This window comes from Fistularia commersonii, chromosome 23, assembly GCF_037954325.1.
Source record: "Fistularia commersonii isolate RoL2024-O1a breed Wild chromosome 23, RoL_Fcom_v1.0, whole genome shotgun sequence".
In the NCBI taxonomy this organism is placed as follows: domain Eukaryota; kingdom Metazoa; phylum Chordata; class Actinopteri; order Syngnathiformes; family Fistulariidae; genus Fistularia; species Fistularia commersonii.
In genome coordinates, this window is record NC_141306.1 from 9,080,728 (window position 1) to 9,094,137 (window position 13,410).

Consider the following 13,410-nt stretch of genomic DNA (forward strand, 5'->3'; position numbering starts at 1 on the left):
GCTGTCTCAGGCAGCTGCCTGCCAGAGTTTCTCCTCACCTCAGTGTCTCTTTTTCCTAAATTTTCTACTTTTTTTAAAAAAAAATATTATTCTATTCACTTTTTCTTGCTTTAGTAACAATTTAAGATTTTTTTTTCAACAATTTCCTTTGGGATAGATAAAGTTGCTCTTATTCTTATTCTTATTCTTATTCTTATTCTTATTCTTATTCTTATTCTTATTCTTATTCTTATTCTTATTCTTATTCTTATTCTTATTCTTATTCTTATTCTTATCTCATTGGCCAAATTAAATATGGCTGACCGACAACAACCTTTGCACAGGGGGTGAACTATCTTAGCCGAGTATACTATCTTTGACTGTCTCAGGCCAAACTCCCTGCTGCCAACATGAAGGGCTTATTAAACTCGCATGACAGCATTAATCAAGTTAAATTCTCTCCGTTAGTTGAGGGAAGAATAAAAAAAATGTAATTAATTAAAAAAAAAAAAAAAAAAAAAAGCTGCATGAATATTAAAAATCTGCGCACCAGGAAGCTAGGCTAATTTGCAAGCCTGTCAGCAGTCAGCACACAAATTCATCCGTTGATGACTAAAAAGAATATTTTAAACTTGCCGAAGCGACGCCGTTGCGGTTTGAGTTTACTCCGCCCGTCTGCATCCTCACTTCCCATTGCCAAATTGACCCGGGTTAGCCCGGTACAGCATAGATTCATAGCCGATCAATCGCCGTTGTAACATCTGGGAGCCGTCATTTCACCGTTTTCCTCGTTCCTGGTCCCTGGGAAATGTGTCGGCGCTTTCCTCGCCGGGCAAAGAAACACTCATTCTGCTCCGATGGAAGGCGTGGAGGTCCTCCGAGCCCTGCAGGACGCTTGCATCACTCCGGGCTATAATGAGACCCCAGCGCCTCGGATTGATTTATTTCCTAGAATAGCCACCTAGCGTCCACGCGTCCCTCTAAAAACCTTTTCTGTCAATGAAAAAGTGTCAAGCTGTAGACTTTCATAAATTTCATTTTTTTTTCACGGTTATTAATTACGATCTGTAAATCCCCCTTCTGGCCTCAGATGCTCGAAAGAGGGAAAAATAAAACCCCGTCTTTGAGGGAAGGAAAGGGAAAGCGACCTCGGAGGGATCTCCTTTTCCCAGGACTGATATGCGCTGGTGCATGTTAAATTCGTAATAAGGAAAATATTCATTCAAATATTCATTACTTTCATAAATATGTGAGGTAATAATAATATCGTCACCCTCCCTTTCTATATGTGTGTGTGTAGGCTGTTGATCCAGGCCGGAATTGACATCAACAGGCAGACCAAAGCAGGTACTGCCCTGCACGAGGCCGCCCTTTGCGGCAAAACCGAGGCAGTGAGACTCCTGCTGGAGGTAGGAGGAACTTTCTAAAACTTTCCATCACCTTCCCGTGCGGATACATTTGAGAAGAAGTCGAATTCTTCACGGTTTTTCACTTTAATGAAATGTGTACACTTTGGACATCACACGATCAAAGTGTGAAAATAGGTTCGGGTTTACTTTACCTGGGGCGGAAAGAAATTGCTATCGCAACAAGCAAACCGTTGAGTTTTTATGCAAATTAATTGCATTTCTGCTCACCTGCCGCCGCTACACAAAAGCATTAACATTAAATATGGTCAGCGTGCATGCATTTTAGTTGATAGAACAGCTGTTGGGTGTGAAGAGGCTGGAGAAAAACAAATATACATCCAGTAAAGATGTTCTTTGTTTCTCAAAAGAGATAGCCAGTTTCCGGGAGACAGCAAGGAGCACGAGTTTGTGTGTTGAGTCTCAGGGGTGAAAGGTCACGGCGGTTAAACTAGCGCATTTGAATGCGATACCGCTCTCCGGCAATTGGCTGGCAGAGACGGATAAATAAGACGATGTTTGGATGGGGTTGCAGAGTCAGAGGCAATTATATCCATCGGAAAAGGGGAGCAGCCCACAGATCAAGGAGACTGTGAGATTGCAGAAATTGGATGCTGTACTTTCTTGAATAAGAACGGAAGGAGGATCGCGCAGAATTACCCCCACGGCTATGAAAGGATTGCAAGATGGATAGATTTTTTTGATAGCTTTCTCCTTACTTTTTCCCTGCCGCGCCCCTGCAGAGCGGCATCAACGCCGCGGTGAGAAACACTTACAGTCAGACGGCGCTCGACATCGTCTACCAGTTCACCGCCACCCAGGCCAGCAGGGAGATCAAGCAGCTGCTCCGAGGTAAGACGGACGCATGGATGGATGGAGGGATGGAAAAAAAAGCAACATCATGTCATATTGTATCCCATCAGTCTTTGACTTTTCGGTGTGCCGTCTGTCTCAGACGCCTCAGCAGCGCTTCAGGTCCGGGCCCTAAAGGACTACTGCAACAACTACGACTTGACCAGCCTCAACATCAAGGCAGGAGATGTCATAACGGTAAGACATAAACACACAACTTGTGTGTGATTGATACTACCTAATGCTGATCATTGAAAGTTACAAAAGAGACAGCGCTTTAGCAAAAACAAACAAAAGTGGTGGCCATCTTGGATTTCAGAAGCTAAAGTATAGAGTGGAGATAATTTCCAGGCTACAGTGAAAGCAGATGAGAGGAGGAGCTGTGGTTGTATGAGGAAGTCTGGAGTGGCGCAGAAGTATGTTAGGGTGGGGCAAGACATGTATGACAGCTGCGAGACAGTGGTGAGGTATGACAAAGGAGCCAAAGGTGGAGTTAGGAGTTCATTGGGGATCAGCTCTGATCCCCTTCTTGAACGCTACGGTGATGAACAGGCTGACAGATGAGGTGACACAGGAATCTCCATGGCTCCACCATGATGTTTGCAGATGATGTTGTGATCTATAGTGAGAGCAGGTGGAGGAAGATCTAGAGAGGTGGAGGTATGCCCTGGAAAGGAGAAGGATAAACGTACTCAAGTGGAAGGGTGAGGCTACAGGGGGTGGAGATAAAGAAGACGGAGGATGTTAAGTAGTTTGGGTCAACAGTCCAGACCAACGGAGAGTTTGGAGAAGTGGTGGAGATTTGGCTGCGGGGATAAAATGTATGCTTTTTAAACGGCAGGTGTTGGAGCAGCACCCCGACGGCCGCTGGAAAGGCTGTATCCATGACAACAGGACAGGAAATGACCGGGTGGGCTACTTCCCGTCCACAATGGTGGAGGTCATCAGCAAGCGGACAGGTGTGTGTGCCCTCTCTGAGGTTGCGCGTGTGTGTGTGTGTGTGTGTGTGTGTGTGTATGTCAGCCTCATATTTGGACTAAAAACAGATGAGGAATTCGGAAGGGAAAAATGAATGACGGTTGGTCCTCAATATTATTCCAATACTGTGTGTGTGTGTGTGTGTGTGTGTGTGTGCGTGTGTGTGTGTGTGAGTGTGTGTGTCAGACTGTAGCTCCCCCCCAAATCTGGCTTCTGCATTACTGGAGGTACTTCTTGCAGCCTGATGATGAAGGTCGAGTTTATCCAAGACGAGTTAAACCAAGGGGAACAGGACTTTTCTTTAATTGCCTGCCTGACGAACGGCTCCGGCCCTCGGCCAAATTCATTTCTGGCGTTCTGGAATTCGGGGAGGGGGGGGGGGGGCCTCGGGGAGTCGGCCTGGTTTCCACCTGACCTTCAGAATGACCTCTTTGAAGCCATCTGCGGTCCCCGTCCAGATTATGTTTAGCGGCATCCCGATCCTTTCGGGGGCAGGAAGAGCCGGGGAGCCGGCTCCCTTTGGTCACATGACACGACCACGCCGGCAGAGACCCGAACCTGCGAGTCCTGCGGCCCCCTGATTTAAGTCATCTTGGATAAAAACGACCCGGAGGACCGAGAGTCTCCGCGGAAACCCGTCGGGTTGTGAAAACATCCGGTTTCACAAAATCACTCGCTGGCTCTCCGCCCTGATGTTTCCTCTCCGGTTGCCGACAAGTTGCGTTAATGAGTGCGGAGTCACGGTGGGCAGATTCTGGCAAGAGCGACGTGCACGACCGGCGACCGGCCCGGCAAAACACTTCTGTTACGATTTTACCCGCCGGGCATTTTAACCTGTGCAGTTGAACAGAGCATAGAAAATGCAAAATGCATGATACGAGCAAAATCCGATTTTCACTTCCCCGACTACAATTTAATATTCAAACGCGCGTATTTGCTTTAGTATTAAATTATTTTTGATTTAATTACGCAAAAGTTTAATTACGAGACGATGAAGGAGCAGTTTTCCGGACCACGGGTGTGATTTTGGTGCCGAGTGTTTTCATCGCCCAACGAGTAACCTGAGCAGGTGAGTTCTGCAGAGCTTCCCCACCTCATCTCCGTGTCACAGCTCCGATGTTATAACTGTCTATGAGTGTTTGTTCGTCCGTCTGTCGGCCACGTGTCTCGGTCACCCTTTTCGCCATTTCCATCACGAGCGCAGGTTCACACACACTCATAGTTCCCCCTCTTTAGCCTGGACTCATTGCCCATCCCTTCACACTCACATCTCTGCAGCCCTGCAACAGGATCCACTCCATGCTTCACCTTCTGAATTTAATAATTTTTTTTAACAATTCTCTTTACCATCATCCCTCTCTAATCACTCGCAGAGCGCCGGTTGCGTCCGCTCCTTCCCTCGAATTGTTACGAAGGTTTGCATCATGTGACTTGTCGAGACACGGATGGCAGCCAATGGCAATTTACCGGTTTTCTAAAATATGACATGCTAAAATAGCAAATTATCGTCAGTTTATTACCCGTGGCCCTTCACTTATAATACCCTTATAATATATGTAACACACACATATACAGGACTGTCTCAGAAAATTAGAATATTGTGATTCAGTTCTTTATCTTCTGTAATGCAATTACAAAAACAAAAATGTCATACATTCTGGATTCATCACAAATCAACTGAAATATTATTCTAATATTGCTGATTATGGCTTATATCTTAAGAAAACCCAAAAATCCTATCCCAAAATATTAGAATATCATGAAAAAGTCATTTTTGTTATTTTGTTATTTTGTATTCATGTATGTGTATATATATATTATATGGATTACAGCTGTATTGCTTTCAGTTCATATATATACAAATATATATATATATATATTCCATGTAATTATTAAAAAATTACGTAAAAATAACCAAACCTTTTTTTTTTTTTTTTTAATTTGTTGTTCCCATAGCAGCGATGGCAACTTATATATAATAATCATAAGCAAATAATTTTAGCGATTTTGCATCGATTAGCAGCTGGAGGGTTAAAGTCAGTCCATTTCCGATCATTTCCATCAACGACCCCCCCCGTCCATCTCCTCGCCTCTAACTTCAGCTGTCTCTCACTCGCTCACTCCTCTTTGTTTGATTTGTAACTCCACTCTTCTTTGTTTTTAACCCCCCCCCTTTTTCTTATATGTAATTCTCTGTTCTGTCGTCTGTCCTGTGGCGGTGGTTCACTGTTGGCTGGTTGTGTGTGTGTGTCGTCACGGTGCGTGTATCTAGGTTTGGCCAGCACAGTCATTTGCACTCAACAGTTTCAAAAGATACCGCTGGTTGCCCCGGCGACGGTTGCCCCTGCCAACGCGGTAGTCAACGGCAACGACACCACGTTCCATCAGATCCATATCCTGCCTCCACCGCCTCCTCCACCACCACATTCCCATCAGCCACTGCTTCCACTTTTCACATCCTTTGGCTATAACAGGTCGCCCGTGACAACCCCACTGGGAGACACACCCACTGCCCCAGGTACACACCCCCTTTTCATTATTATTATTATTATTATTATTATTATTATTAAGCTTCAAGGGATGCTTTCTTATGAACTTTTATATTATTTAATTATTTGCCATTTGCAAAACAACAAAAGAATTAAAAGTTGTGATTGGTCACGTAAGATTGTAATTGGTGTTTTAATTTCTTTTTTTTTTTTTTTCCTATGAAGGCATCCATTAAAGTGTTCTTTTATGGTTCATCCTTTCTGTAACTCTATGTGTTATTCACACTGTATGACTTTTGTTTTTGTTTTTTTTTTCTACGTTTGTGGTTGCCGCTCCATCATCTCCATACATGTTGAATACGGCAGCGGGGGTTTATTTATTTCGAAATAAAGGAGGAGGTCCGGTGTTTCGGCGTCTCAATGTGATGCCTTCGGTTGCAACCCCACCTTTCCCTCCAGTTCATGTAGCCGATAAATTTACCAGAATTCACCTTGACCCGAATCATGACCTTAAGCCAGTTTGCAGACAACCAGAGCTTCGTACAGAAGCCAGAGCCGCTCAGAGTTGTTTTAAATACGCCGATTAAAACGAGTGGAATAGCCCTTTAGAAGTAACAAACTGGGGTGATAATCTAGTATTAACGCTGTCACAGATAGAGATAAACATGATTATACATGTGGAGAAGTCACAAGTAATGTGGGTCGGGTGCTGCTTTGCTATTTAGCTGCTCAGGAAGATGAATGGATGTACTCCTGCAGGACTGCAAAATTATTACTTTTAAGAGGCTACAGAATTCTGTCACTGTGTTTCACTTAAGAATCATTTTATTTTATTCGTTTATTTTTGGTTTGTCATTTTTTTTTTGTCGTTCCCCTCCCCTCCTCATTGTTCTTTCCTCTCTCTCTATTTCTTGCTGTGTATCACAAACCCTCCCCCCCAGTCCCGACCACAAGGACAAACCCCTGCCAGTCAAACTCGCACAGGCGACCAATGTGTGTGAAAATGTCTCCTGTTGAGCATGTACTTATACCACCCCCCCAAAAAAATGTGTGTGTGTGTGTGTGTGTGTGTGTGTGTGTGTTGGTTTGTGCGTTTATGAGAGGAGGTGAACGTGAAGAAATGCAATGTTGTTTGTTAAAAATGGTGATTTGCAAGATTTTTCTGCCTGGGGTGTTTACTTTTAGCTGAGCGCTAAGGCTAATTAACCACCAACTGTTTGTGCAAACGTTCATTAAGTAGGGTTTTGCAGGAGGGTTTGGATAAAATATACTTTGTACTGCATGCAAATACTTGCGAGGAGGGCATTTTTTTTCCCCGAAATGTCAGTTGTTGTGCAAGTGACCCCTCAGAATGTTTTGCAGGTAAGGCATTCACCGACTCTGCAGCTCGGTGAGCGGCATTTCGATTTTTATTCAGACGGATTCTGTCACCTGCTCGAATCCTGAATCGTCAGGCGTAGGGCGAGGGATTTTTTTTTAAATTTTTTTTTAAACGTGTGTTTTTCAGTCCCACACGTATGAACCATTCAAAAATGCTTGTCGGGATGGTTTAATGGTTATTATGGTTTATGACGCTCTCCAAATGCACTCACAGCAGACCCATTCTGAAAAGACATATATAATCACACACTTACGGATGCATTATATATGTATGTGTATGTACATAATGGCATATATGTGTATATACACGGATATTCATGTTATGGATTTATTCATGGACTACTGCAATATAAATGTTTTCATATATCTATATGCTGTTTTTTTTTTCCTTCGTATGAGTGTGTGCGTGTGAAAGAGATGGAACGCAAGGTGTGTCGCGCAAGCGAGTGAGTGAGTGGGTGAAACCTCAAAATAGCTCACCCGTCAGACGATGTCAACAGCTGGCCATCCCATAATTATCGTCCTTTTTCGACGTTTATTTGAATATAACCAAGCCTAAGCTGGCTTCTCTTTTTGGAAAATAGAGATTTCTTTTTAAGAAAACGTCCTTCTCATAGACGATTCTTTATCATAGTGCTAATACAAAGGCTATGCGATAAGAATAATAATAATAATTCAGCATGATTCCTACAGCGTCTCCGTCGCCCCATTTGCCCCAACAGACACCAGACCCCTCCCCCCCCCCGTTACGTTTAAACCCCACAAGCGGGCCCAGGCGCTAGGTTACGGGAGCGAGGCCGTGCAGGTCAGGCCAGCGCAGGAGGGGGGGCGGACAGTCAGCAGCTAACAGTGGTGTCCTGTGTTAAAGGTTGCCGCGGCTCAGAGGCAAGTCCTCACAGCTCTCCCACCCCGTCCGGTGGGCCCCATGGAGGCTCCAACGAAGAGATCTGGGTGCTGCGCAAGCCTGTGGCAGGTAACTAAGCCGCACTGCGCTGAGCCCTCCAGCCCCTGACTCTTTTAAACTCTGAGCGGGGGTCAAACAGTATCTGACTGGAAAAAAAAAAGGACGGCCTGCGGTCGAGCTCTCTTTACCAAAAGGTTTTCCTCTTCTTCTGGAGGGAAGAAAAATAAAAACACCCTTGTAGATGTTTCAAAGCCCGGAGGCTCTCAGATACTCTTTGACCCGCTCCAGACGGTCTTCCATGTCCTGCTCTCCCTCCATCTGTAGCCGAGTCGATCTCAGTGGCAGCGTGTGTGTGCGTGTGTGTGTGTGTGTGTGTGTGTGTGTGCGTGGGTGTGGGTGTGTAGCTGCAATCAACAGTCTGTGCCTGTGTGTTTCCTACTCAGATTGCATCGAGGCTTTTATTTTTATATCTTTTTTTTTACTATTATTATTAGCCAGGAAACCCCAAAATTGGAAATGGGCGAGAGAGTCGAGGAAGTGCGCTTGCGTGTGTGTGTGTGTGTGTGTGTGTGTGTGTGTTACGTGTGAAAGTCCAAAACACACCCGCTTTATTCCACGTCTACATTGGTCGCTCACGTGTGTGTTGTCCTTTTTTCGTCCGTCCACTTCTGACCTCGTTCATCCACCCACGTGCTGCGCAGTGCATTTCAATGGAGAGTCATACCTACTGCCTCACTGCATTCAAGTCAGCTAAACCACTCAATGTTTGTGTGGTGTGTGTGTGTGTGTGTGTGTGTGTGTGCGTGTGTGTGTGCCTGGGGTGTGCTTGTGTGGCCGTGCGCATCCATCTGTGTGTCGCATGTGTGCATCGTATGGACAAAAATGTTTTTTTTGGCCGTTGGCATGTGTGTGGGCGTATGTGTGTGTGCGTGTGTGTGTGTGTGTGTGTGTGTGTTACAGGTGGAGACCGCAGCAGTGTGGGCAGCTCTGGCAGTGTGACTAGTGTGAGGTCATCAGGCAGTGGTCAGAGCGCAGGCAGTGCAGCGCACATCCTTCACGCACAGGCTGAGGGAGTTAAGGTACAACCAACACACACACATCGCATGCAGCACAGTCACCTGACTAACTGACTGACTGAATGACTGAATGAATGAATGAATACTGTGTTGATCCCCTAGGGAAAATTCGTGTGTTACTGTAGCAGTTGAGCTGCTGCAACAGGCTGTTGTCTTCCAGCGCCATCTTAGAGGAAACACTCACGACAGCATGATTGTGTTATCTTTATAAGATAAAAAGGTCTCTGCTTCGACCTTTCTGTTTGGAGCCTTCATTTTTGGGAAATACCTTATTCTGATGAATTGAATGGATTCAGCAGCATAGTTGAAATTAGCTGGGAGAAAAATGGCTGCCGTCCTGACAGCTGGGATTTTAGTTTCTTCACCTTTCTCCTTCTCTACTCACTTTTCAGAGGGAGGTCGGTGTCGTAGTTTTTATTAATGGTCTGAAAATCCCGCTCCACATTTCCCTTTTGTGAGGCAAACTCACTTTGAAAACGACATAGTGAAAAAAAAAAACACCTCCCATTCCGTATGGAAGTGATATGTTTTAGCCTTTTTACTTGGTCCAGCTCCCCCACTCATTTTTATACCCATAAGTTTAGAAGACATATATTGGAGGCTAACTCACGAGCTTGCTCTGTGCACACACACGGTGATACATGGGTGAGAAAAGGTAAGATTATACAGACCGACTGTTAGTCAAGTGACAAATTTCATATTGAGGAGGATAGGCTGACATCTAAGTTTTAATGCCATGCGATCTACCCACACTACCTTTCCGATCGACCGGTAGATCGCGATCGCCTGATCTATACAATGTGCAAATGAGAGAAGGAATGGTTGCATGTGTCTTTAGAGAGGCTGAACGGCTGTGTGACTCTATGTGAAGTTTGAATGGAGGGAATGGGTGTACGATGTGAGAGGGTGAATAGTCGTACTGTGGGGTTTTTATAAGTTATGTGAATGAAATTGTGAACGGTTTCATGTCTATATATGGCCCTGCGATGGATTCAGGGTGAACTCCGTCTTGCAGCCAACGACTACAGGGATAAGCCCAAGCCTCCCTGCAAGTGGTTAAGATAATGAGCGAATGAATGAATGATATCATGTATTAATATGAACCTAATAGTAACATTGATACATGGAACGGAAATGTAAATCAATGCAAATCGAAAAGTCACACACGTGACACGGTAAATGACCTATTGAAGTGCATACAAACACGCGCACACACGCAAACGCAGACACACACCAGTGTCCCTGTGTCTCACCCTCCAGACGTCACAGTTTTCCCTCTCCGTCCGTCGGGAGCCTGACGGTTGCCGCCTTTTTCGCGTCTCCTCGCCACGGTCGCCAGGTTCCCTAAACCCCTCGCCGTAACCACAGTTTCCACCGTGCTCTCAGATTGCACAAACCTCGCCGATGTCCCCCTAGCTTTAAACCACAACATTACGTATCTGCGGGCTATTAAACTCAACTTTAAAAATTTTTTGTCACGGCCAGAATCCTAATCTTCTCCATATTTGATCCGTCTGATTGGGTGAAAGTGTCTCTTCTAGCCGACGTGAAGTGTCGTGACGCTAAGAGCTCTGCGGGATGAGAAGCGTGAGAAAAACCCAGACTGTCATGGAAACAGAAGCGTGATATCATAGTAAGGTTAAAAATAAAGCGGGTTGCATATCACCGATCTTAATTAAAAGAGGTGTTTCGTATTGGTGACGCAAACTAGACGCACAGAGACGTGCAGAAAAACGATGCACTCTGCATCGACCCTGCAGAAACCCGATCCCGGCTCGACACTGGCGGCCTTCTGCCTCGACAGGATAGGAAGAGTAACAGAGGTGAATCGTGGGATATATATTTTCCACACTAAAAATGACAAATAAATTGTATTTCTAATACAACACCACCCATCCCCTCTATTTACATATCATGGTTGAGTCCTCTTATCGCCCCTGCATGCAGGCATCCCATGCCTACACAAAATACATAAAATAAATATACATCCAGTTCAGTTTGCCTCGGAGGTGGCTTGAATAATATTCTAAAGTGGGGATATAGATAATAAATGAATGTTGAACGTTCCCTCTGTATCAGAGGGTGTCTGGCTCAGAGGTTTGTGGCTGGAAATAGCGCGCACGGTTCATCCGCAGTTAATGAGAATTTTATGTCTTCCCTCTCAAAGTTTTCTGCAAGACGGCTTTTCCGAAAGTTCCCGGCCGCCGACGAATCGCCCGTCCGTATGTGACGTTGATTCCCTGGCCCCCCGGTTTTGGAAAAGAATAAAAAAAAAAAAAAAAAACTGTTTAAGGCAAGACATGTGGATTTATGTTATGCATGTGTGTGTGTGTGTGTGTGTTTTGCAGCTTCTTGCCACAGTCTTGTCCCAATCTGCCAAAGCCAAGGAGCATCTTCTGGAACAGTCCAAGTCTGTAGACCAACCTGTGGGTAAGGAAGCAAAGTAGTCGATCGCTGATATCGACGCCACGATTTTGACGGAAATATTAGAATTTTCCGCGTCTCGTCCTCCAATCGGTCGACACGACCTTCTACAAATGAGGTCATGACCTTTTGTTATACGCAAATGATTCCACCTTAGACTGAACTTGCGTTCATGCATTTCTCCCTCAGATAGGAATTCAAGATTAAACTAATGTAACAGTGTTATATGTGCACACACACACACACACACGCATATATGACTTGGCTGTTGTACGGGACAGATGGCCTAGGCAGGGGATGTAGGAGGAAGTTTGTTACCGGTTGGGTGTAACCGGTTAACAAAGCTGGATTTTAATTTTGAAAACGCGGCTCCGTGATCACCTACCTGCCGAACGGAGGCTGAAATCAGAAAGCAAAACCACGGGACGTTGAGAAATGTGGAGGGGGGGGCACGGCTTCAACACGGCCAATGGTGTTTTCTCCAATAGGATCCGCCGGCTCCACTCGGACAGCGGTCCAATCAGGCTGCCCGCTCCATGAAGCTCCACCTTATGACGCTACGGCGACGAGAAAGGGGGACGTGCCAAACGAGGGGAAGGTATGACGGTTCCAAATTCCCACAGATTCAGACTCTCTGCCCATTGATGACCACACACACACACAGATCACACACACACACACACTGCAATCACTATTTAAGCATAGCACTGTGACTATGTAGATCCCAAGTCACCTTAACAACAATTACATACAAGTCACACACACGCACGCACACACACACATCCACTAAGATGTCCCAGCGGTTTCTCTCACAACTGGCCTCGTCCGTCCTGCGAGTGTTTGGATGTAGCCGTGACACGGTGAGTGTTTGAGAGGACGATCCGTGAAATGATTTAGTATGAATCCAAGGATGCAAAATACTGTATATGTGTGTGTGTGAGTGTGTGTGAGTGTGTGTGAGAAATAGATGATAGTACCATATCCCGCTCCCAGACCTGTTATCCATCATTATGCGTTCCTTTAATTTGCAGCTTCTCTCCTTCCATTGCGGCATTTTCTTCTATTTTTTTTCCTGCAGCATCTATATCGAGGGCTTGTAGGTGCACCTTGGGCTCTTATGTAGATTCACTTGGTGTGTGTGTGTGTGTGTGTGTGTGTGTGCGTGCATGCGTGCACGCGCTGTGCCGGCTGCTTCCCAAGATCGTGCGCCTACATGGGCGGATTAGTACACAAGAAGTGTGAAATGGGAGTTCACACCCGGTACAGTAAGCTGTTATGACTGTAATGTGTGTGTGTGCGTGTGTGTGTGTGTGTGTGTGTGTGTATGTGTGTGTGTGTGTGTGTGTGTGTGGGCATGCATGTCATGACTGATTAGTGTTCTGGCCCATAAGTTGATATCTTCTTGTATGCTTAGGTGATGTTTCACAGAACAACAAGCTTATAGATATAGCAGGTGGTCATGGTGGTTGTATATGCAGGGGCTGTTTATGCATGTGTGTGTGCATGTGTCTGAGTGTGTGTGTGTGACTGAGTGTGCGCGCGTGCTGTCATGTAAGCCATTTTCATGACCATCTGTTAGGTGTAGTCCCAGTTCCTCTGTATCGGGCGCTCTGATATTTCCCTCAACAGTAGAATTAGCGACGAATTAGCTTGTAGGCTAGTGATGGATAGTGATGGATACACGGAGGGGAATAAGGAGCGACAGGAGGGATGTCCGAGGAGACGATCGTACCAGTAAAGAAATGAACACCAAGAGCGTCACGAGTCATCGAGAAGATTTGACGGATTCGTACGGGAGGGATGAAGACAAGGCGATCCGGCGAAGGTGTTCGGGGGATCCCCTTCAATGACATGAGGCCTTGATATTTTTTGAAATGCTTACATTGAACAAAACAATGCGAGGATTTCAACTCATGGATGCA

The 13,410-nt window shown here is 45.4% G+C and overlaps 1 protein-coding gene across 8 annotated transcripts in view; it reads left to right on the forward strand.

The window, feature by feature from the left end:
• caskin1 (CASK interacting protein 1) overlaps positions 1-13,410 on the forward strand; it is a 69,524-nt gene that overhangs the window by 46,910 nt on the left and 9,204 nt on the right. For 3 of the 8 annotated variants that reach the window (XM_086170259.1, XM_086170256.1, XM_086170257.1), the window contains exons 7-15: positions 1,280-1,388; positions 2,129-2,237; positions 2,341-2,435; positions 3,079-3,196; positions 5,488-5,733; positions 7,953-8,057; positions 8,949-9,067; positions 11,413-11,494; positions 11,977-12,086. In XM_086170259.1, the coding sequence (XP_086026385.1) occupies positions 1,280-1,388; positions 2,129-2,237; positions 2,341-2,435; positions 3,079-3,196; positions 5,488-5,733; positions 7,953-8,057; positions 8,949-9,067; positions 11,413-11,494; positions 11,977-12,086 (1,093 nt within the window). The remainder of the gene's footprint in view (positions 1-1,279; positions 1,389-2,128; positions 2,238-2,340; positions 2,436-3,078; positions 3,197-5,487; positions 5,734-7,952; positions 8,058-8,948; positions 9,068-11,412; positions 11,495-11,976; positions 12,087-13,410) is intronic. The other 5 variants (XM_086170258.1, XM_086170260.1, XM_086170263.1 and 2 more) reach the window with 3 other exon arrangements.